The following is a 25,722-nucleotide window of genomic DNA, read 5'->3' on the forward strand; positions in this document are numbered from 1 at the left end:
ATTAGTTCTTATTGGCGGGGCTTAATACGACAAGTTTTATTTGCACCTACCAGACACTGAATTGCGGTTTGCAACCTTCGTGTTAGGACCTTCACGTAAATTTGATGGTCGACTTTCGTCAGGTAAATTGGCGTATAAGACTTCACGGACATCAGCTTTATTCTTTCCTCCCACTTTGGTATCAGGATGCATGTCTCCTTAAACGTTTGTGGAAGCGCCCGTATTTAGTACGCCTTCACATGCACTTCCCACAAAGATCATGAGCTGTCATCGCATCCAGGGAATGCACATTTTCTTTGAATTCTTACCGTGGGCATTGGTTCGAACATGGCCGCGGGCTCTAGCACCTGCTATCGCGGACTACTTCGGGAAAGATATGAAAGCCTGCGGTCGAAGTTATCTGGGCCTGCCAGTCATGGATAATGTCCAGTGGCATTTTCGGGAACGAAAATGAGTTGCAACAGCCGGGTCTCCGACGAAGGGTAGGGGCGGACGGCCCTGGTGCTTCCCAAGCCTTGTCACCCTCGTGCAAGGTGTGGTAATAAAGCTACAATACGCTACATCGGGCGAAGCGCCCGGCACGAAGCATCGGCCCGATGGCGGGGAGAGATAGGCGAGAAGGGAGCGGAGACGTGCGCAGGACCCGTGCCGCCACCTAGTGGAGGAAGGCGAAGAGGCTGCCGCCGCAGCTATAAGCGCACGCCACGAAGGAAGCGCCGCGCGTGGCTTCCTGACCTTCCTTCGTAGTGCGCTTATCGCTGCGTCACGAAATGGTTCCTTTCACTGCCTTGCCAGGACAATGAACCTTTCATTATCCACTAGGGTTAATTATTATAATAAACCAAAGCAATTTTGTTTTATATTTTCAACGTTCTTTTGCGGGCCTGTAAGGGCGCATCCTTGGTTTTTGTACAAGGAGTATAAGATACATTTTTTTGATTCCGTGAGATGGTTTTGTAAATTTTCTGTTTCTGTTTTTCTTTTTTTTTTGGTTTTCAAACTTCTTTTTCGCCCGTTCTTTCTACTTACGCTATTGTAACGATGAATAGTGTTGCTTCTGCCAGTAATACATTTTTGTTGAAATGCAGGACTTTACATGGTCCTGGCTGCGATGGTACCCGGAAAAGAATGCTATGCAATAAAGCTCTCTCCATGTTAGCGGCCATTGAAAGGCTTCACTCACACAGACCCACTGGACCGTGTTTTTTGAATATGCCACATTTTCCCAAATTTTGATGCTTCAACGCTCCAAAGCTTCATTTGGATTATGAGAGGTGCAGCAGCGGAGGGCTCCGGAGTAATTTTGAGCGCCTGCGAATTTTTCGCGTGCACCGATAAAGAAACCGGCGTCTTTCCTTTGCGCCCCAGAAAGCAGCCGCTGTGACCAGAATCAAACTCATTTTATTGTGCTCAACAGTGCAACGCCTTAGCCACTGACCCAAATTTAAGGGTGCAGGTGCGTTGTTACCTACTGTTAGGACCAGTGCGTAAGCGCGACTTTATAAATTTTGGCATACGTGCGCAAGCAAGCAATCCCCCACTTGCGGTTGAAAACCTAGGTAAAGTCCTACAATTACTTCCTGAGCCTTAGCAAATTCCTTCCTGAAACTTTCCTAAGCCCTAGCAAAAACTTCGTTTGTGGAGAGGTTCCAGCATTTTTTTGGTTTTATTTAACCCTTTATTTGTTATCGTTTTATCGTTTTTACGTTTTATTTAACCCTTTATTTACTTAAACCTTTATTTAACCATAGACATATAAATTTATTCTGCGCTAACTATTCTGACGCGTCAATGTTCTCGGGTACGAGACGAGGAAATATCACAATCGTCTTCCAGATTTCTACAGCGGCCAGCTAGGGAGCGCAGGCAACCATGGTAGAACTTGGCGAAAGCATCGCTGTAATTTCGACTTTGAATAACTATTTTAAGTGTTATGGGGAGGATGGCAAAATTATGGAAACTGAAATTGCACAAGCATCAGGGTTAATTTTAACCATGGATGAGCTAGTATTTAAAATTTCGAACACGAATAGAATGCCCCGAGTCATTCGATTAGCATTCCATTCCACAAATCGGTCTCCGAATCAACGAAATTCACGTCTTATTCAACAGTAGTTCGTGGAATATTCGAGCTTACATAGATGTCATGAGAAATCCCACAGCAATGGGTCTCGAGAATCAGGGTTGATACCAGCAGCTGTTGTGCCAGGTATCTGAAGGAACCCAGTAACAGAAACTTTTGGTCTCAAACTGAGCCTAAGGAGCTCCTATTCCTCGACGATTTCAACGCTGCCTTACCATTTTCAATGGAAGGAATTAGTTACAAAACTGTGATGGACTGGCAGGGATGGTAAGGTATATAGAAATTTAGAAAACTGTACACCATCAAATCCAGTAGCTGAGGACAGCTGCAAAAATAAAATATTTGCTTGTTCTGATGTACTTACCGCAGCAGCCATCATCCAGTAAACAAGCATGTTATTTCATGTGTTTCGCTCTGTTCGCTTCGCTAGCGAATATACCATCCTGCTACGCTGATATGCAATTCAATAGGATGTTTCTGCATGAAAGCTTGAAGCAGGATTTCCTAAACGTGTTTTGTGAGGTGTCAGTTTTGTTGCCACGCATCTCGTTATACGTAATTAGTGATGTGTATATTGCTCTGTTCCTCTTTGTTGCGAACATCGGGTTGCTGCTGAGCCCTTTATGTTTCCTAACAAAGAATATATGGGCATTTTTTTCACTATTTCTTTCTGTAAAAAACCCGGTTTTGCAAAATTCTCGTTTGATACTATTTCACCGTATAATAATCAGAAATGCCCAGATTTTCTTATTTCACATATACGCTGGAAACGTTTGTCCTGCTGCGACTGCGAAAAATGCCACACTCCCGGAAAGTATGGGCTAATAAACGAACAGAAAAAAGCAATGAGAGCTGCTGACGCCTTCCATGTCGTCTGTAAAGAAACGCTGTTGTGCATATTTTCAGAGTAAGCGAGAACCTAGAATTATATTCAGAGTCAAAATGGCATGGGCAGAGATTAAAATCCGAAAATCAGGCCAAGTGTATATTCACGACACAAAACAAAACGCACTTGTGATTTTTCAGAGCCGGCTGCAGGTATTTTTGCAAGAAACACGTTTTTAAAAGGTATCATGTACGTGCGCTTACAAGTGAGCAATTGGGCCAAATTTTAAAACAACGCGCATACTGTAACGTATCAAAAATGTGTGAAAGTGCGACCGCAATGGCAACAACACTTAAAGCTGCTACCATTTCCGGGCTGGTGATGCTTGCTTCATCGCATCGTTCATTGATTAACTCTGCAGAAGGGCCCCCGGTGAAATCCTTCTTCAGAGTGTACATCATTGCTCCCATTTGCAGTGAAGCCCCAACTATGGCCAACTCGTTACCATATTGGGAGTCATTCGTCAGGAGGTCCTTGTAGTTGTCCTGCGCAAGAGAAGACCAGAGAAAAAGTCTTTCGCCGAAAATCACACTACGGAACGGCAAGGCTGCACAAGGCAAGATTGTTTCAAATTTATTTGTTATTTTCTCTCCGTGGTAATCTTTATAGCAACAATGCTGCGTCTCGCAGGTACAAAACCGGATATCTAGTATTACTAGCATGCGCGTGCAAGAAGAAAACCATAAAGAAAAGAAGTGTGGGTGGAGCTGCTCTACTCATTGATCAATAACGCCTATAGAAACACAGCCTTCACGCGCATTCTTTATGGGGCGTACATAATATTGTGTACACAATTGACAGAGAATGTCAGCAAACGTTTGCCTCGTCAATCCGTCGACACTGAAAAGGAGAAGTATATAAGCCGACCGAGCGCGTGTGGAGAAGAGCCCTCAGGCAGAGCCTTCAAATCGTGTCTGGACATATCCGGATTCCTGAACCTGCAGCTCAGAGCCGGCACTGGCATTGCCAGCAATGGCGTTGGGGCCGCAGTTGCACAACACACGCAAAGGCAAAGAGTATAACTACATGCTACTTCAGAAACTGTAGTCTGAAAGCTGAGCCGACTGCTTGCAAACAATCGTTAGGAACTTGGAGGCAGTTTTAAGAAGCACCCAAAAACGCGATTCTATCTCCTAGGTAATAAAATGGTTGAGGGGATGTATGAATATTACCTCGTTGGACAAGCTAGAAGCAATAAAAACATCCGCAAAGAAATACGACGCAAAATAGCTCTTGGCAGAGAGGGGAATGGGATTTTGCAGGCACTACTGAATAATGAAAAGTGTTGCAACTTCTTTTTCCTCGCCGGCAGCAGACAACGTTGACCAACATTTTCATTTCGCTTCTGGATGATAGGTATAAAAGAGGAAGTCAAGCGAGCTACAAGTTTGATCGAGACTCACGATGACATACCGAGCGTCGACTGCGAGCTGCCGCACTTGATCGAGGGAAATAAATCCATCAAAGAACGGTGGAAGACGCAGAAGTGGAACAAGAAGCTGCGGAAGCAGGTAATTAAACTAAACCGAGTGATTCCGAGGCACAGGGCGTTGCTTAGCAGACAGCAGAGGGACGAGGTGTGCAACCGAATCAATGGTAAATCGCTTCAGGGCATGGTGCGGTCGTTGATCCGGCATTTATTGGACGAGACCAAGACCAAGTCGTTCTAGCAGAATTGCATGGCTCGGATCATGCACGAGGCCAAAACGAGCCTCGGCAGGGACGAGGTGGTTGAAAGGCGGAGTTCCAAGTATCAACCTGAAACGCGGGCCGGGCAACACCTGCCGTGCACAGGGGCTGCGAACGAGAAACTAGATCACGACATCTCAACGGCCGAGGTCAAGACCGTTTGTGGGGGCCGAACACGAGGTCGGCGGAGGGACCAGATGGGGTTTCGAACAAAGCCCCGCGAAATTCGTCCGTGCCGTCGATCGAGGCACTTGCGAGATACGAAAACATGTGCTGGCTGAGGGCAACCTACCGATCCAATGGAAGAAGGCGAAGACGGTATTGATCCCAAAACCGCGCAGGCCACCAGGCATCGACAACTTGCGGTCCATTTCCCTGACTTCATGCGTGGGAAAGGTCCTCGTGCACATGTTGCCGAACCACTGGCAAGATGGCCTAGAGAAAGAGGGCTGTGTCCTGACTCGATGACAGGGTTTTGGAGGGGCATGAGCCCCCAAGACGCGATATTACAACTGAAACAAGAGGTAATCGAGAACGAAACGAGAGACAGCAGACTGATCCTTGGATTGGACCTGCAGAGCGCCTTTCATCGGATCAAGCACTTGGCCATCCTTGCGCAGGTGACGAAGCTCAACATGGGCGAGAGAAGTTATGAATATATCAGGGACTTCCTGTCGGGGTGAAAGATTGAGCTGAACGCAGAGAAGATCGACCTACCACAACGAGATATCGGAAGCCTGGGCACGCCCCAGCGGTCGCTTATGTCACCGCTCCTATTTAACATCGTCATGACCTGATTCGCCGAAGCGGTGGCGGGCGTGAAGGGTGTCTGGCATACCATCTATGGTGACGATATTACGCTGTGCACGATCGTCGCTACGGACGCTAGTATCGAGAAGAGGCTGCAGAGAGCTGTCTCGGCTATCAAAGAGCGGCTTGACGGGACGGGCCTGCAGGGGTCGCCATCCAAGTCTGAGCTGGTGTGCTTGCCTCGCAAGGCCGGGCGAACTGGGTTGCCCCCGAGAGAGTGCGATTGCTTAGTTCTGATCACCAGGACTGATCCAAGAATCCCCTAGGTTTCTGAGATCCGGGCGATGGCAACGGCAGCAGGGATACTCTTAAGAAGTTGGTGATCAAGAGCGCAAGTGCCTTGCGGCTGATCCAGATCGTGTCGTCCAAGCAGGCGGGCATCCGTGAGGAAGCGCCCGTGAGGCTGGTGGAATCCTTCGCTGTCAGTCACGTGGCGTACACGGCGGCTTACAAGAAGTGGTATTAGACGGACAAGGACAAGAGTGACACCATAAGCAGAAGGTTGTATAAGCGAGCGTTGGGGTGAAAGAGTGAACAAACAGCGAGCGGCTGATGCAGTTGAGTGTTCACAACACGGTGTAGGAGCTCATCGAGGTGCAGTTGGCGGCACAGCGAGAAAGACTAGAGAGGACCAGGACTGGCCAGGCCATTCTCGAGACTTTGGGGTACCGCTATCAGGTCATGGGGAGACAGCTCGGGAAGGACAAGGTGAACGACAGCATCCAAGACAACGGTGAATCTTGAATCGATTCGAAGAGTTCATCGCTCTACCAGACGGTGTTGTCAGGTCCTGCTATCTGCGTTAGCCCTGCGGCACTAAGGCCAAACGTCCCCTACAGATAATGTAGCTTTGAAAGTCACCTAGCATCATCTGTCGGCGGGGGAGACTGTTCAGACTCCGGGAGCAGACGACATTGATCATCATCATATTCATTACGCTCCTCACGAACTGGTGCATGCTCAGGTGAGTGCGCCGGCTCGCACCCGCTTTCTAGATCATTCCATTAAAATGCTGATCCCAACAGCTCCACTTTCTGAAACTAGAGTCGCAGCAGGACAGCTGGACGACCCAAAGGTACAAAAGTTTTTCAAAGGGCTACGAGTTGTGCCGTGCCTCCGCCAGATGGCGCCACGGGTCCCGCGACCGAGAGAAGACGCAGTGAAACATCCCCCTCGCGAGGGGCACGATCAAATGCAGAGCATTTCCGGGGGCGCACGACGTTAAGTAGTTTGCGTTACGTTAATGTTGTTGCACTTGTGGCAACTGCTGACGAGAGAGCGCTCGTCAGCAGTAATTTCAATGAGTCAACGATATAAGGCGCGTTCGTAGCGTCCCATTCTGTGTCGGCTTTGTGGCGCAGTGGGTAGAGCACCATGTACATTGTGTTCCGCCCGCAGGGTCGAGGGATCGAAACCGGGCGCCGGATAGTATTTTTTTTTATATAGTAGGGACAACGACGGTGCGGACTACGGACGTCAACGCGGGTGACATCGTTAGTTACTGAAATGCTCTGCATTTAAAATCAAAAATAACGTGCTTCGGTCACTGGATAATGTTCACTTCACATGCGTATTGCTCTGCCATATGAACTTGGCGCCTTAGTTTAATGAGCACGAATTCATCCTAACCTATCGCGGTGGGTAAGGCGTTGCGCTGCTGAGGGGGAGGACGCGGGTTCGATCCCCCACCGTGGCGGCCGCTTTTTTTATGGAAGTGAAAAGTACGAACGCCCGCGTGTACGAGATTTCGGGACACGTTAAACATCCCCAGGTGGTGAAGATTAATCCGGAGCCTTACACTACGGCGCGCCTCATCGGCTGCATCGCGACGGAGCGTAAAACCCTACAATCAATCAATGGGTTCAGTCTGACTACCAATGGATGGAAGTGTGATAGGAGCAGCACTTATGGACAGATTACGAGCGTCCGCTGTCGGCGTACCAAATTGGGTGGCACACATCGCAGCTCGAAATAAGACGAAGTGCACTACGGCTGGGAATGAAATACGGACAACTTAGGACCCGTGGTCAACCAGGGTAACAGAATGTCTGCTGCAGCATGGTACTACATTTCCTGGACGCCGGAAAGTGAGTGGGCGAATGGGTTGGAAATTTAAGGGTATAGCATAGACATTGAGAGACAAACACTACTGGGGAAATGTGAGCATTTTGTTTTCTAGCAGACAAACTGATACGGCCCGATGATGAAAGCCCTCACTCCGCAAATTGTTCGTTCAAATTAAAAAATTGCTGGAGTTCAATCCTATGTGAAACTTTGTCAAAGGGATAACGAACTACAGACAAGTAAACCATGTTTGAATGATGGGCCGTTGACAGCGGTGTTGATTTCTTTTTTCGGCGTGGGCTCCCTGCGACGCGAGAGCATAAACTTTGCCACCCTCGGCGGAAAGTATTAAAAGTTACGACAGCATGACGTGATGAACGCTGGAAACGTGCTTGGCTGCGTCCATCCTTAAACAGAAGATACGATTCGTTTAAGCGAAGCGCTCGGTGACCACACGCAGGTATGTCAGCCGAACCCCTTGCTTGGTCTCGGCGCAGTGCACCTTCCTTTCCTTTTACTTCTTTCTCGCTTAGTTCTTCCCATTCCCTCTCCGAGGAGATACATGACAGTTCGACCAGGAGAAGGGCTTTTAAGAGCGGAGATTTCTAAACTTAAGCTCAGGACGTTCCCAACGTTAACAGAAAAGCGACGCGAAGAGAACAATAGCAGCAGGGGGTGTGTTAAGGGCGGGAGGAGCGAACCCACAACATGTGCCCACAACGAATGACGCATAAAAAATGGCCGGGAGCGCACTGGCGGAGTGTCTGTTGTATGTGAGCGCACAGAGCGTCGCAGATTCAACGGAGAGAAAGCGCGTCGGCATTAGCTGCGCCCGACGATTATGTAATCTCTGACTTGCAAGTGTTCTCCTGGAAGAGAGTCATAATGCGTGCAGGTGACATCAATATATACTCTATAAAGATGCTCAGACCGAAAAGATAATTTCTACTGAAAACGAAGCCCAACCATTGCGAAACACGAAGCAAGACGCTCGCGATCGTACACAAAGCGTGAGCCGGAAGGTCCTGAATATGAGACTAATGCTGTCAAAGCTAAGCGACGGAAGATGGGTGACGCTTAAGCATCGCAAAAACTCTGCTGTTTCATCAGTGTTTGCGACGTGAAGTCTTTTATGCTGTCTCTATGTTTTGCTGTGCATATTGCTCTGGATTGCGGGAGGTTGTCCAATCGACCGTACGGCAGACACCTGCACGCATTTGGTAAATCCCCCTGGGCTCTGTTGCTAGTCGCGCGGAGTATATTTTTAAAGACGATAGTCTTTCTTGGGCTTCTTAAACCCAGAAATGTTGGTCTGTCAGTATGTCTGTCTGTCTGTCTGTCTCTCTGTCCGTCTGCCTGTCTGTGACTCGATTTAGCCATCCGGCCAAGGTAAAATTTATGCTGCGCAATAGTCTTATATACTCACAGCCAAATGTGAGCGTCAAATCCCGGTTTATATGTTCATACTTATCAATTTTTTTGAACATGAACAATACTATACGCAAATATAAGACCTCAAATTAATACCCAAGGGATATTTACAGTGCTCCTTTATTAAAAAAATTAATGAATGCATGGTTTTTCGATAGCAAATGATATTCTACTACACCTACTGCACAAAGCTGCCGCCTGCTGTTGTCCGCGCCACCTGAAGGAGGCATATGAGAAATCACGCGGCAACAGCAACGAAAGGTTCCACTAGCTAGGTCCCACGTTCTGCTTAGAACGCATGTGGAGCGCGACAACGCCATTCTATAAACCTTGAAGTCGGCCGCCTCGAATCACGCGCGTCTCCGCCGTACTGTAGCGCTGGCATCGAGGAACCCGGCCTGTAGCGTTGGAACGCGGTAAATTGAAATCGCCTTGAGCAAACCTCTAGTGTTTTTACCCTGGGATGAGCGCGGCGGAACAGGAACAGCATGAGAGGTGAGGGGGAAAGCAAAGGGGGACATTTCCTTGGCTAATGTCTACAAATACTATCGTCTTTTGACGACATTTGCAACAAAAGGAGAAGATACGCGGCCAATTTTTTTTTATATGAAGTGTGCATATTTGCAACTCGGTATGCCTCGCGCCTTCGGGCAAAACGATATGCTGTGGTGCATATTTGAAAGAAAGCAGGGACCTAAATTAGCTGAAGAACTTTGAAAACGCTGTCCAGCGTATACGGACCTCAGCATTTCCAAGCATAGCCCAAGGCATGGCATGAGCACACGTGCCCCAGTTGTTTCTGTGTCTGAACATCGCCGCCGCTTGTACGGCCCTCTGCGTCCCATGGTTCCGGCACGGCTGCTAAGTGAATGCTAAGACGCTGAATCGCCATGGCACACGATATCATGACCACCGGCATACTTAACAGCTGCGCATCTCCGGTGAATGTCAAACATTTTCGCGGAAATATACTCCGCCTTGCAATCTGCTCTTAACTAGTCAAGTAAACACACCAACATTTTTTGCCCATGTGCTTCGTGCCATTTTCCCGTAAAACTTTCTCTACTCTTCCCTTCCGTCTTCTCATGCTCTTCTCATCGTATTTTTTGGCTCCTGCTTTTAAGATTGCAATAGGTGCTGGCTCAGCTGAAGTTACCTCCTTCACACTACTTCGGCGCAATCTGAAAAGACTGTTTTTTTTTTTGTGCTCAGTCTACTCCACCTCTTTTAGACTCTAAATCTTTATCGTTTGTGATATGCTTCTTGGAATCTCAGTGTTGACGAAATCTCATTTGGTCGGGCAGAAGATTCATAGTTAGAAACATGATCGCTGGCCAAGGGATTACAAAAAAAGTTAAAAACGGGTGTTTAGTCTTTGATATATGGAAGGCTTTGTCACTGCAGGAGGGGGAAACATTTTCTTATTCTTTTAATTACCCTTTGGTGGACGATCCCACGTTTCAAACTCTGCAATTTTTTTCTTGTTTTGCGGTATTCTCTAAATAACAAATGTTCGCGCATGGCTTCAGTTCTGCTTTCAAACACTGTTTTAAGTCAACGCTTTAGTTCACTCTCGTAAAACGATTCTATTTGCATTTTAAATAACACAGCACTCGTAGTACATAGTATACTCTTATATTTTGCGTCAAATGTTTTCGACGATTGTATTGCGCTAAGTAATCTCGACAAATAGGAACCTAGGCAGCGGATCGGTACCTTGAATTCTTTTCGCTCCTTTATGCACTTCACTTTCAAGCGTTTTAACAGCGAAGCTGTTTATCAAATCGCCATGCTTCGTGTTCGCACTTAAAAATACGAAGTAATGGCCGAGCGCTCGTTTGTGAGCTTGCGCGTGTAGGCGCGGCCCTCGCGGTGACTATCCTGCGGTTAAAAAATCGGAAAAATATTTAACGATCATGCGTACAGACTTTGAGACAACGCCCAGAGTCCTCTGCGCACGTTCGTCAAACCAAGCATACCCACTTAGACTAAGCAATCGCAGAGGGCGTGGTGACGTTGTGACGAATATTTATTCTAGAAAAGCATGATGATGACAACTAAAACTGGAACGTGCATGTGGGGGCTTCTTTTTCACTTCTGCCTCGCTTCTTCTCGCTGGTTTTTCTACACCCGTAAAGGGAGATTGGACAAGAATGGTGTGACCGCCCGGCCGCTAAAAACACCATGAAATTCTGAGCGCTTGAGTGTGCGTGCCTCGAGGCAACCACCCAGCGCCCCCGGCGCATGTTTTTCCAAGCGAAGCATACCCAAAATTAGATTGGCGAAGCTCGTAAAAGAAACTCCAGCGTTCGAAATAATCGCGGCTCCGCTTGCTCGGAACGTAAAAGATATGTCATAGCGTACGCCACTCCAAGGTGATGGCCGATGATTATCACTTCCAAAAGAAATGAAACAAGCTCACACTTATAGCAACAATGGCAGAGTAAACGTCGTTGTGGCAGCGAATAAGAAGCAATCGGATTCAATCGTGGACTTAAATCTTCGTGACGATCGTGAAGGTTGCGTACAGCTTCGCTACCTTCAAGTCTTACGCGCTGTGTCAGCTTTGTTTTTTCACCTGTCTTAGAATCGGGTGTTCTAATTCATTGAAGGAAAGAGAGGCACAAAAACACACAGGCAGACAGAAAGGTGGAAGGACGGACCTACACACACAGACAGACAGACAGACAGACAGACAGACAGACAGACAGACAGACAGACATGGACGGACGGACCTACAGACAGACAGACAGCCTAAATAACCCCGTTTAGGTATTCCGAACAAATACTTTTATATTTACAACGTCCGCAGGCACATAATTAAAGTTTGTTTTAAACTGGCTATAGTTGCGGGGAGTAACAGCAAGTCACTGAGTTTTGTTTACCTAGCACACTTATGGGAACAAAGTGCTCCACTTACAATTGCTGGATACACGTTACTGTGTAGACGACGCTCTCCCGCTGGCTGCACGGTACAGGTGTCGCGATCCGGCATAGCAGTGATCGACGTGATGGCGAAAACTGTGTAGAAGTTGGAGTCACTGAAAAAAAATAAGGTGCGGCCACCTAAATGTAATCGAACAATATATGCAGCTTGGTTTAAAGTCCGTCCCGGAGACCAACCTCCTCGATAAAGCAAAGGAAGGAGTCAATGCTGATGGTAGTACATGAAACCACTGCGCTTATACCATAGGCCAAGGAATTTTTGCTCTGGGAAGCTTCTTTAAAACCATTCAAGAAGCTTCCCAAAGCGAACATTCCAAAGCGAAAAAGTGAAACACTGAAGGGCTGTGTAACCATTGCGGGATTAGTAGCGGAAGTCGTAGTCTGGGGTCGTTATGTCATGCGGCGACCACTCTCGCTGCGTTTACGAGAATTCATTGAGTAGAAAATGCAATTATAAAACGCTGTCTTCCTCTCTGCATCCTCCTTTCTGATTTCCTATGCCGTGTCGTGTGACGTCAAAACAAGATGGCCTGGCTTGACTGCGTTACTGTACAGCTCGCCGACCCTCCGACAGAATCAGTATTCCCAGCGTTCATTCGCCCGGCGGCCGGCGGCTCGTCGCAGTTCCTTCGCTCAATTGCATCTAAGCCGTAGCCAGTTTTTGCCTGCAAGAATGTGCCTTCAGTTTCGAAGTTTATAGACTGTATCAAGCTCAAAGTCCAAGTCGCTCCACACAAGCGCATAGGTGACGCTTCACTGACGGGGACGCTAGTAGAAAAATCTAAGCCCATTTCAAGGTGGGAGAAGAGCCAGAAGAGTTAATATAGAAACTAAGCAATAAATGCAACCGAAACTTTTATAGTGCACTCTTAGGGAAAAAATACGGCCGTTAGTTTTCGCGGGCAAACTTCCATCTTCAAGGGGCGTAACTGTGGCAGAGTGTGTGCCATGTGCACAAATGCGAACGATATGTTCGTTCGAGCCCATCCATAAGGAGTAAGGGGAAGCTGAAAGGCATGCGTTTAGTCTCTTTGCTGCGTCGTTAATCCCATATAATGGCGTCGTCGCGTATAAGTCTGTGGACAATTTTAGATTTCCAAAGTAGAAGTCATCGCAGTCAGTGGGCCTTTTACATAGTGCCACGACAGAAAATATCGATGTTAAGTAAAAGAAAAGTGCTGATGTTTAATAGAGCTACTGGTAATGTCCAGGAGCGCCTAACCGGGAATGGAAAATAGCTTCTCGGTGAGGTTATGTGAATACGCTGTATTGCAAACAATTCTTGCGACGTAATATCGGTAATGAAAGATTTCAAGCGCATCAACAAACAGACAAATATGAGTGACGGAAGAAACCGTTGATCCGAAAGAGTAATTATAATGTATATGCTTGTATATGTATAAGTATATGTGTATTTGTATACCACAAGCACCTTCCCGCAAACTGCCAGAGAGGTATCGTACAAAACAACGTAAGCCCTATACTCGAATATGCTTGCGCGTTGTGGGACGCATCAACCCTTCTTGATAAAGCTCAAATATCCCCTGAAAGCCCTCTGACGAAGTTAAATTGGCTCGCGCCGAGGCTCCAAGCGGGCAAGTTGCCGTTCATCCGGGACGGAGTGGCCGCTACTCGATGAGCTGAACTTGAGGCGGGAACGGCGGCGCCAGCAGCCTTTCTCTTTGCACTCCTTCGCGCTTGTGTTCGGGCGGCGCTTCAATTCTTGCTCTTCTTCCAAACGAAGGCATGCATCCATCCTATAACAAGTTAAAACCTGGAAGCTCTTGAGTTATATTCTCGAGTGCGAACATGGGGCTGTCCGTTTTCCTTCCCTCTCGTATGTCTCTTACTGTTTGTGTAACATGTTTAAAAAAATAGATCAACCCGTTCCCGAACCACTCAATTAAGGAGGACACCATACTAACCGCAATGAGCGATGTAATTTCGGGATCTAAATCTCCCACCAGCCCAACCAGCATTTCATCGGTAGCGGCATGAAGCCTAGCTGTGCACGCTCGCCCTTTTTCTACCCGCAAAAACCGTGCACGCATAAACCGGCCATCGGTGATGGCGCGTACCTAGGGGTGAAAGACACCGGCTAAAATATCGCTCGGAAGGCCTTCCAAGTTGAAAATGAAATATGGGCTCAAGCCGGCGTTCCAACTGACGGATTTCTTTTCTACCAGAAGGGATTTGCAGCTACTTGGCAAAGAAATATTTTAGCGGAAACGGCGACGGCGGGTTCCGGTCGCTTTAGGGGCAGCCCTTTGGCATCCGTTACCATGGCTTCACGGGAGTGATGTCTGTTTATGTCCACGTAATCGAGTGAGCGAACGCAGCAGCTACGAAAGAAAGAAAACGAAGAGGAGCCTCTAGCGAAGGGTAAGGTGGAGTAGGACAAGTGCGGCTACGACGTCATCGCTCTCATTGTCTTTCCCTCACACGTCTCATCCGTCGCCGACAAGGAGCACCTTCCCACTGACAGCTTCCCCAGCCGTAGTTCAATTCTCCACTACCAAATCACCTGACGTTTCCGCGGAAGGTTCAAACACGATATGCAACATGCTGACCGGCGGCAGCGCAGCATTGCGAGGTAGCAGCAGAGTATCGCACGCCGCCGTGCGCCCGCTGATCATGCGGAACAGTTCGAGAGACGCAGCCGAAATGCGCCGTGACCGATTAGACTGCAGCTCGCGCTGCGCACAACTTTCAATTTAGGGATTGTAGTAATCGTCAGTGAATTTTTAGGATCATCCGTGTTTCTGCTATTTTTCGCGAACATCTGATAACCGCACTACCGCCGTTAGCTGCCGACTGCGCAACTTTGCGAAGGGTCATCGGTGGCAGCGAGGGGGAAATATTTGTGAAAGAGGCGTCAGCGGTGGTGAGGAGGAGCCCCGGACCTTTAGACCGGGCTGCATGACTACCATGGCTTCCGAAACACTCCAGAGGTCTGTAGCCCCTTCTACCAGTTCCGCCACCTCGTGGATCGTGGCATCCCGCTGGATCCTGAACTCGACGTGGCCGTTCCACTGGGTGCTCCGGAGCACATGGCGTGTTAGACGACGGGCACTCTCATCTCCAAACACAAACACTCACCTGCCCCGTTTCACCCGCTGTGGGGAGCTCTTCTTGCGCATCGTCTCAGACTGCTCTTGGGGCTTTCGCTCGGGGGCCTCCTCAGTCTCTGTAGGTTGTTTCGGTCTCCGCGCCTTCCGCTTCTTGCTCGACTCCCTCCACACACCTTCATCCTGGAACGGCATCGGCCGATGCTCTGCGTGTCCGGCTACCAGTCCCTGCCTGTCACCAGAAACTGCCAGCAGTTGAGTGCTCCTGCCGTCCCCGTCCCCCGACATTGAGAGATGAAGAGCCCCACTTCCAGGGGAAGTGGGCTCACCAGCAGCCCCACCAGCGTCCGTGGTGTTGGCAGCCCCCACTCCGCCGTGCTTTACAACTCCAGGCGCTCGGTCACGATCCGTCGTCTGGCCTTCGACTACGCACCTGACACGTGCCACCTCTGCCTGCAAGGCCTGTCGCTACCGTCTCTCTGCCTTTATCTCGTGCTCCAGGGTCTTCCTCTCATTCTTCCACGTCGCTGCTACTATGTCCCAGCACTTGGTCAAGTTGGCGATAGCCAGCTGCCATTCCTCCACGCCCCGAGCCTCGTGCCGAGCCAAATCTTCTCTCCCTGCGTTTACCCGGGCATCCAGAGTAGCCAGTCGGAGGCAGATTGCACATACGAACGGATCACCCTTTGCCGCCGATGTCAAGTCCTCAAATAGGGTTTCATCTAGGAACCCCCACCGGCATCAGGAGTCGCGGCTCACATTCGGATTCCTCTCATCCGCTTCTTCGCTCTTACCGGCCTCGTGCGCGTCTCCATTACTCTGAGTCTCCTCGTTGTCCTGGGTTAACTGTTTAACGCGCTTAGAGAACGGCTTTCCCGATGTCGGCGTCGTGGGCTGTAGCGGCATAAGTTCCGCCTGCACCTCGAACTCAAACGTGTCTATATCCTCGCCTGCGTCTCGAAGGGCTTGCGCCAACCGCTCGATAAGAGCTGCCTTCACTCCAGTTTCGTCCAGTCGTCTATTTTCAAGCTCACTGCGCAGTTCGATTACTCGCAGCTCGGGCATCGTTTTCTTTGTCGTGAGGCTCTCCGTCGCAGAAGCCATCTTGACTCGACGCAGCCGCGACTGCCGCTTCCACGATGCGCACAACCTCGGGAAAAGTCGCCCGCGAAGGGTAACTCGTCTAAACGAACCTGCTCCGAGGCCCTGGTCCCAGGGTGTCGCGTCACCTTAAGCAGAAACGGCACTGTTCTTAACGAATACTGCCCACGACACGCCGAAACACTCCGCCATTACGCAGCCTCAACTACACACAACCACACACAATGTTTTGCCCGCGCGCGTTGGGGCCGCGCCAGGTGACGAAGCCCTACGTGCGAAGAGCACTGGCATGAACTACTTTTCTGAGCTCAACCTCCCCGCACAGACGACGTTCACACACGCACGATCGCCAGCATTAAAACACTCACGCACTAGAAATCAAACGTTGAAAACCATTGTCAACACCCTGACATTGTCCACCTAAAAAGAACCATTGTAATTGTAGTGGCGTAAAATGAAACTCCCTTACGCGACTTTAAAAACTGCGGAAATAATAGGAGGCAGGCGATACTCCCATTGGAAGGATTTTTGAAAACTCCGAATTGGTACCTAATTATGCGACAGGCCATTTACTCCAATTTTGGCTTATTTGTGTTCTGTGTGTAGCATGGCCGCCTTCGGAGGGTTGAAGCCGTCTTTCGGCGGTGCGCAAACACACTAGCGCCACAAACACTCCAGCGTTGATTAGTATGAAGCTCGATGTTTGCAAGTCGCAAGTCCGAATCTGCGATAGTGCATATTATCTTAACCTATTTTATTTGCTAAGGGGCAGTGTTTTTTATGCTAAATTCGCCATTTTTGCGCTGCAATTGCCATTGCTGCACAAGAGAGTTCGCAGATCGTTTGCAGGCGGACACTGACACGCTGGTGAGTTCGTTAGAGTGGTGTTGCCATGAGCACTGACTGCTTGTGGGCACAGTCCGAATTCACCGGCCCTTGGCCTGGTGCAAACACTCCTGCAAGCACGAGCCCGGAAGCTCCAAAGATGGGAGAGAACTGCATGACATTTAAGCGCCTCCGGTGACGCGGAATGCGTTCATCCACTGCGTACGCCGCGGCTAATGATTTTTACGATTCCAAGCAGTGCTGGTAGGCTTATCTGGCACCCAAACACGTGGCAAAAGGGCGCTATGCCGATAGCTGAGATATCGGCAATGCCCATCGAACGATAATGTTCTTTCATATTGTTTCACAGAACCGAAACCCAAACTGGTTTAATTATCTTCAACATCAGCCAACCAAGTAGCTGCTTGATGTATGTTTCTGCTGGCAGTTGGTTCGACCGCTGCAAACCACGCATGGTAGTTATAGGGCGCAGCCCTTTGGCAGCCGTCTCTGGCCTGAGCCGTGTTGTCAGAGTAACAGAGTAAGCGGTGGCAAGACCGACAGGTGAAAGAAAAAGCGGACAATGAAAGAAAGCAAAGGAGGGGCGTGTCGTGAAATTGGGAGAGGAGGGTGGTTCGCCGTGGCGGTGCGAGCCAGCGCTCTCCGAGAACAGGCGGTGGGGGAGTGGAGGGGGCAGTATGCTGTGCCCGCAAGAGCCGATCGACGGCGCGAGTTCCGCGTGACTATGATGTGGGTTCGCTTAAGACGCACTTCACGGTCTCTTCCTGAGACGGACTTCGCGCCGCCGTCGCAGAGGCTGATTATCGATGCCGTCAAGACAACCCACGAGTGAGTGCTGTCTCAGTGCACTGCTGCTGCGCCCACTTATCTCATTAGGGGTAGCGTATTCGCCAGCCATTTTTTTTTTGTCTTTCAAGCTTTATGAAAAAAATACCGCCTTATCGGCCGGATAATCAATACAACAAGTGTTTTTTCAGCTAGTCTGCGCAGTTCAAGCAAAAACAGAGCTTGAAACATTCAATTCAGTGTTCCTTTAACCCAGCAGCATTGGTCTCAAACAGTGCCCCTGAAATTGCCCCATGGCTATTCCTGCTAAAACATATTTCAAATTCGTCAAAACTGGGGGTCACAACGAGGCTGTAAGGGTTCTAAAGGTGCAATACAACCGCTCGTTCTCCAATCTGTCGCTGTTACGAAAGTAAAACATCTTGCATCAGCTTCTGCCGTTTTGCTGTGAATACCAAAGGCGGGCGAATACATCATGGTACCACTATAATTTGCCGCTGCTGGAGTCAACAATGGCACCGTCGTCCACAGGCTTAGGTGAAACAATAACTTCGGCATTATCTTGAAATACCGCAGCAATACCGCACGGACCCGCCGCGGTGGCTCAGTGGCTAAGGCGTTGCGCTGCTGAGCACGAGGTCGCGGGTTCGATTCCCGGCCGCGGCGGCCGCTTTTCTGATGGAGGCGAAAAGCAAAAACGCCCGTGTGCACGAGATTTCGGCGCACGTTAAAGATCCCCAGGTGGTCAAAATTAATCCGGAGCCCTCCACTACGGCACGCCTCATCGCCTCCGTTGCGTCGGCGCGTTAAACCCTACAATCAATCAAATCAATCAAGCAATACCGCACGAAAAACCGTGCAAATGCATGTGAAGGGGTTAAGTGCCGTCTTCAACTTGAGAGGGATGTAGCAGTCACGACTAATTACCTCACACAAAGGTAGGAGGAGATAATAGTGGGGTAAAGCATTGCTCCCGCAATTACAGTGGACGATTGTACAATTACTGTTCTTAGTCGACCTTCCAATGGAATCCTGCGGGAAAAATTGAATGACAGTATATGCAAGGTTACAGGACTCTTGTGCAGATTTCATCGTGTCTTCTTGTTCATGCTGCTGCCACAACGGCTGGTAACACAGGTGAACACGACTCCGTGCCACGGTTAGAGCTCTGAGGGGGCTTTCACCCGGTGTACGCGGGACGGGTGGGGCATCACTTCGCGTTCTTGTGAAGCCGGAGCAATGCCACCCACCAGGCTGAGCCTACAGTTCGCGGGTGAGAGAAACGAGATGCGCCCGCACTCTTCATCATCCCCCAATAGATATGTAAATAATAAAATCTGTAAACTAGTGTGTACATAACAGAACTCTGCTGCTGTCGCTTGTCTACCTTTGTCATTTACCTGAGGCTATGGTTTGATTTATTTTACGCAATGTTGACCCGCATAAACCATGCCGCAACGGATGGGGGCCCAATAACATCTTGCTTATAAATAATTTGCCCTCGCGACGATTTCCCTGGGACGAGTGTTTTATGCTGTCGTGAACAGCCCCAAACAGGAAATAGAAATGCCGTAAAAATAGTTGGCAATAACAACCGTTCGGTATGCTCCACGGTAAGATTCTCATAGAAAAACAGACACTTTAAGATTTCGGCACACCCTAAAGATATGATGTCTAAACAATTTAAAACTTCGAGAAAGATGGTGGAATCAATTCTGTCAACTTCACCTAACGCTTCCAAAACCGTGCGTTCGCGCCTGTCACAACGTCGTGCAGCAAATTGAAAACTTACTTAACAGCTCTTCTGAAAATGTTCTTGAACGTATTCAGCCCATCATCCTCATTGAATGCGTACAGGCCCATTCCTATGAATATTTTCCTGTCTTCGCCCTCCTTCTGTAGCCTCTTGAGCTCCTGAAAGGGCAATTTCACTTTATGGGCAAAGGACACTTGTGACAAACTATCTAGAAAACTGTTCCGTGGCTTGGGATTCGGGAGTCGGGCGGCCACGCCTAACTGTTCGCCTCCAATCAAGTAACACTACACTTCCATTCTCATTCTAACAGAGAATGCAAACTAGCAATTTAGGTGACAGTCACTAGGCTGGTGCACAGAGCCCAAGTAGCCGGACGGACTCAAGGGGTCCAGGAACGAGGACTCTTCCCAAGGGACGACTGCTTTAAAGAGACGTTTATTCTTCCTCCAACTCCTCAACATACACTCTGGGGCTATTGCTCTCTTGCGTCTCTTCATGGCAAGTGTGGCGCACTCAAAATTAAGATGCTTCTGAACGCAGAACAAGTCTCTTTAGCAGGGAACTTTAGCACAAACCTGGCTCTGTGATTCGTTACATGCGGGCCCGCTTCTACGGTCGCCCTTCGTGTTCCACTAAAAAAGCGACGTCAGCACGCGTTGGAAATATTGTTGATAGGCTTTGTTTATTCTCGCCAGAAATCTTTGACCGGCATCCACCGAACAAGTATGCCTACAGAAACAAGAGAAATCCTCTTTAGGTGACTTCCCTCCCGAACGACCTCCATGCCTACTTCCTGGAAGTCTTAATTTCCCCTATTTCTATTTCTTCCGTCAGATTTCCCCGTCTTGTGTTTTCTGCGCTGCTTTAAAATTTTCACTTCTGTAGTAATTAGGTCGTGCACATTGATGCCGCGACAAATCCACCATTCGTCCTCAGAGGTCTGTATCTTCAGGTTTGTTTTAGTGCCCTGTCCTGATACGTTTCCCTTCACCATCAAGTGTTCTGTCCGCAAACACATATTTGGCACTTTAATAACAAAGCGGGTTTATCGAATGCCAAATTACTCACCTCCAAGAACCTTTTCGCTTTTGTAAACTGGCTTTCAAGTTTGGTGCCCCTGGAGATGATGTTGAGCACACCGTAGTTGGCTATGTTGCGGTCGTTTTGCGCAAGTTCGTTGATGCGAACGGCTGCTCCGTGCACCAAACTCATGTTCACGTAGCTGCAGGAACAACCAGTAAAATCCATCGGTATGCAGGGTTAGATGCTGATAAGCGAAAAAGCTGAACACTTGTGCCACGATCTAAATTCTGCTTGCCATGGCATGACGCGCACCGCGCATAAAAACGAAAATTACGTTCGGAATACGTGCACCAGAAGTGTACTGGAGTGAAGTATTGCGCAATTTCTGAAAGAGACAGAGAGAGAAATATATTTGTTGGGAAAGGTTGGTGATCCGCGGCATCGGCCAAACACTCTTGGGCTCTAGCAGCGTCCTCGGGCTATCTGGATGGCCCCGACTCGATCCACTGGGTCGGACCTGAGCAACATCGTCTTCCATCGCTCCGCCTGAGAGATTTTGCGCGCGGGTGTAGCCGCCCGCGGGCAAGACCATAGCAATATGTGGTACGTCCGACCTTCTTTAAAATTTGCGCCATTTGACTGAATGTTGCCCTGGGTGGCAGTAGCTCTGCGTAACCGGGTTCGCACAAGAATTCATCAGAAATAGCCGCCATACGACGGATCGCATCTTATTGAGTAACAAGTGAAGGGGCGGGGGGGACGGGCCAGTTCCAGTAGGTAGTGATTTGTTACGTCCCGGTAGGACACGAGCCGATCCCTGCTGACCATCGACGCGAATCTACGAATCCTCGAAAGCTCGAGTAGCACCGTGCGCGCACTCGTTCCCGACCAGGCCGGAGTGGGAAGGTGCCCAAAAGTTAGATTTGGCCGGTCCCTGCTTCGCGACGGAAGAAAGATTGAAGGATTGCAGATGCTCCTGGGAGATTCGCCCTCTCGAAAAGTTTATAATGGCAGACTTGGAATCGCTGATTCCGTATTTGATTCTTACGGAGGCTGTAATTGCCAGTGCCATGGCCGCCTATTCTCCAACTTTCGGTTCGTTCGTGCGAATCGAGCCGGAAGCTATGGAATTTCCCTGCCGATCGACTACCACGAATACCATGGCAACGCGGTTTTCGTAATCGGCTGCGTCCATATAGGCCACGTTCTCTGATTTTTCGTACTGTTTGTGTAGGGCTTTGGCCCGAGGGTGTCTTCGCTCTAGGTTGTGGACGGGATGTATGTTTTTTAGAATAGGTGGAACGTCTACGCCTTCTCTTATGTCTGTAGGTAGTTAGACTTTGGTTGGGGAAGTACTCGGATAGGAGATGCCAAGACAGTCTAGGATGTGCCTTCCAGCCGCGCTGTAGGTTAGTCATTCTCGTTGGGCCGAACGTTGAGAATTGATACGTTCGCTTAGCATATTGTGTAGCCCAAGTGCCTCGAAGCGTTGAGTCGATGCGGTAAGCGGTAGGCCGGTCTGAAAGAGAGTTAATGTAGTCGTAGACCCTTTTCCCGACATCGAGTTCACTCAGGTTTTTGATGATATGATAGCCGAGTGTTTGACGTCGTGTTAGCCGAGTGTTTGAGGATAATTACAGGGACGGCCTGTCCACGATTTCTCCTGCACGGGCCATTTCCACCAATTCAGCGATTTCACTGTTCATGCTACAGCAGTACCGGTCGACATTATATGCCTGTGTATTGTGGCAACGTCGGAGTGTACCCGTGCACGAGATTAATGCTTAGCAGGTCATCTGTGCTGAAATAGGAGCTATAGCTCGATGTATTAGCGGAAGTTTCATTTGCAAAGCTTCCTTTATATTTCTTTGCTTCATCGTTTGCCTGTTTTTTTTTCTTTCTTCTTTCCTTTTGCCTGTCGAATTGGCATATATATAGGCGCAAGGTGGCAATACAAAAATCGTTTAAGGTTAGCGCGCGCCCCGTCTTTGCCTCGTCCTTCGTGCCGTCTGCGCTTGTATTCATCGTTAAAACTATGTCCTAACGCCCTAACTATTCCCTTCTGCACATCCTCGGCACGACACCGGCATTGTCTCAAAATAGAAAGCAGAGAGCGAGAGAATAAACATTTTTATTATTTCCTAGTAAAGAGTCTTTACGGTGGCCTCTTCGTTACAGGAGTCCATTGGCACGGGCCGCATCTTCTGCCCTCTCCACCAACTTGCGCTATACGTCGAGGGAAGAGCTGGCAAAAAAGCTCTCCCAAAGCTCGTAAGTGTTGAAGGGATTGGGTGGGTCGATTGGGCTTAGTTTGCAGCCACCGATTATGTGAAAAAGTGTTCCGAATTCCCCACAGAAGCGGCACAAACGGGGATACAAGCTGGGGGCTATGTAGTGATATCTGCTCGGGTGGGGGCAAGTATTCTAATTGGCGCTGGATTTAAAGGGTGCTTTTGACAATGTGAAACAAACGGTCATCCTTGCGAAGCTGAACACCCTGGACTGCGGAGTCAAGACCTTCCAGTATGTCAAGTCTTTTCTCACAAATCGGAAAGCCATCCTCAAAGTAGGGGACCACACCACGGATCCCTTTTTAACTCCCCAGGGAGCTGTACTATCTCCTCTCCTGTTTAACATTGCTCTCAGAGTACTCCCTGCACTACTTAATTCTATTCAGGGTATAAATCACGGCCTCTACGCGGACGACATTACAATCTGGTCCACCACGGGTTCAGTGGGAGCAATGCAGCAACGCTTACAGGAAGCAGCGGATGTTGTAAATGGCGACGCCAGGTCATGCGGACTCAGTTTCACCTTTCAAAAATGCGAACTATTACTCGTGTTCCCAACCAAACAGAAACCTTCAGGGGCACCCGCAATCGCCATACACATAGATGGGCACATTATCACCCCTGCTCAAAGCATCAAGATACTGGGCGTCACCTTTAAGGCTGACAAGAAAAATATCACGACAATAAACAAGATCAAGACCATGACGGAGCAAGTCAGACGCATGCTCAAGTGCATAACAACTAACACAAAGGGCATGGGCGAATATGATACACTCCGACTCGTACAGGCCTTCGTCATCTCGCGGATCACTTGCGCAATACACTATGTTCTGCTTTCAACAAGAGAACTGAAGAAACTGGACGCTATTATAAGAAAAGCCTACAATCAGGCTCTGAGCCTACCAATCAGCACTTCAACAGACAAATTTCTTACCCCCGTATTCTGAGTCCCTCCTCCACTCGAGCCTCCGCTCGAGAAGACCCTTGAAAGCGAGTTTAGGTTTCATAATCTAACCTCCACTCGAGTGTCTCCTCCAACCGAGGAGCTGCTCGGCGATTTGGAGGAGCCGCTCACGATTTGGAGGAGCAACTCCAAGGTGTCGTCTGTGCTACCTTGAAGCAGCCCTCCAGTACTATTTTCAAGATGGCCGCCTACGCTCCTCTCGGTTCGAGCCGGCTGTGCTCACTCGCCTCTTTTCCGGAGCACGTATCCCGCATTGACGAGGCATATAATGAAGGTTCAGGGGATTTACGCACCGTGAATTTGCCATGTCAGCGCATAAGGTACTGGCTGAATACGCTTGAGCACTTCAGCAAGGGCGAATTGTGTCGCGGTGCCTCTTTACCAAATCGGTCACTGCTGGAGCTGCCGAGGTGGCTGCCGAGCCAAACGCCGAGCTGAAGAGCCAAACACCAGCAACCACGGCGACCCACTGCTCCCTGCGTTCCGGCTGCTGGTTACGTTGCGATGTTATGGCGCCGGGACATTTACAGTTGTAATGGGTGCCTTCGTCAACGTTTCGCCGCCGACAATACGCGTCGTCAGGCGTTGGTTGGAACTCGTAATTCGAAGCGTCGTGATGTTTTCTGCGATGGCGGGCGAGCTCAGAGATATCTGTGCGGACTTGCCTTTATCCTCGCAATGACAAGATTGTCGCTGTCATGTACCGAAAGTCATCGCTCTGTAATGAAGGTGTCACACTAACCTATGACACGGCTACCGTAAGCTGCTTACAGTGCGCATGAAGCAGACGATCGCCGTATGGAAGCGAGCGAGCGTGTCGTCTGCGCCAAAGCCCAGCCAAACCCCAAACCATCCACCGCCGGCGTCGGCGGCGGCGTCGGCGTCCGCAGTGCTCCTCTATAAAGAAACAGCATCCGGCGCCAGGTTTCGATCCGCGGACTTTGCGGCCGCAGCGCGACGCTCTACCGACCAAGCCACGGAGGCGACGCTGATATCAGTGTTAGTGACGCGCCTTATATCTTTAACGCATTCAAACTACGTCGTCAGCGGCGTGCGTTGGCGACTCAGCGGCGTTATAGCGGCTTGATAACTGCGTGGTGTACACGTGATACTACAAACCCGATGGAAGAGATATAAGAGAAGGCGGCGAGGCGGTGGGCTGCGGGGGCCGAGCGCAAGCGCCGCAAGCGGGCCGACAACCGTGCATTCGCACTTTCACATTCTCCCCCTCGGGGAAATGCGGAGGAATTTTTTTATTTTTTCTTCGAGCCGCCTGCGCTGCGAGGCTCCGCCCCTCTCCAAGTGCGCGTCGCTTTGTGCTCGCCTGCTACCTCGCCCTTGCGTGCTGTCGAAGGGGGACATTTCTACCGGGTTCACCGTGGTGCCTGTAAAATTACACACGCACTACTTTGTAATTTGAACATTATGTCGGCTTTGAGCTGCCGATAGTATCGTGAACCGAAAAGAACAAATAATTAGGCGCTCACTGTGTCGGCAATTCCGGTCTATGATATGCGCTCGTCACGCATGGAAGCAAATCGCCCTATACCTCGAGCCCTTCCGCTGACATATCGTTATCTTGGCTGTCATCCGGGGGGGGGGGGGGGGCCCTGAAACTTATAGTAATCGATAGGATCAGAAAGGACAGGAGATACAACGGGATACGTGGAGACATGGAGCAGCGTGCACAAAAACAAAACAGATTTATCGTCTGCTACCGAAGTGTGTGTGCAGTGTGGCCAGACCAGAAAACAGTTATTTCTATTTGTGTCCACCTGGTTCATGTTATTTTCGTGTTCCTCTCAACCATACAAACTAATATTTCTTAAAATAGCTGTATAATTACTTAACAAAAAATAAAAACATTAAAAAGTTATATTTCTTAGGCGTACTTTCATGTCTTGAATAAAAAAATTGCCATAACCTCGCCCCCAGATGCCTTTCGCTCCTCCTCCGAAACTGCGATCTCGAGGGTCCC

At 49.2% G+C, this 25,722-nt stretch overlaps 1 protein-coding gene across 1 annotated transcript in view; it reads right to left on the bottom strand.

Annotated features, from left to right (window-relative positions):
* LOC144149216 (uncharacterized) overlaps positions 1-25,722 on the bottom strand; it is a 70,670-nt gene that overhangs the window by 8,353 nt on the left and 36,595 nt on the right. Inside the window, exons 6-9 of the mRNA XM_077680756.1 lie at positions 20,535-20,688; positions 19,503-19,624; positions 11,884-12,004; positions 3,275-3,454 (exon numbers count right to left, since the gene is read on the bottom strand). Coding sequence (XP_077536882.1) covers positions 3,275-3,454; positions 11,884-12,004; positions 19,503-19,624; positions 20,535-20,688 — 577 coding nt within the window. The remainder of the gene's footprint in view (positions 1-3,274; positions 3,455-11,883; positions 12,005-19,502; positions 19,625-20,534; positions 20,689-25,722) is intronic.

The sequence above is a fragment of the Haemaphysalis longicornis genome, unplaced genomic scaffold, assembly GCF_048455015.1.
Source record: "Haemaphysalis longicornis isolate Haplotype H1 unplaced genomic scaffold, Haemaphysalis longicornis Haplotype H1 scaffold_8, whole genome shotgun sequence".
Lineage (NCBI taxonomy): Eukaryota > Metazoa > Arthropoda > Arachnida > Ixodida > Ixodidae > Haemaphysalis > Haemaphysalis longicornis.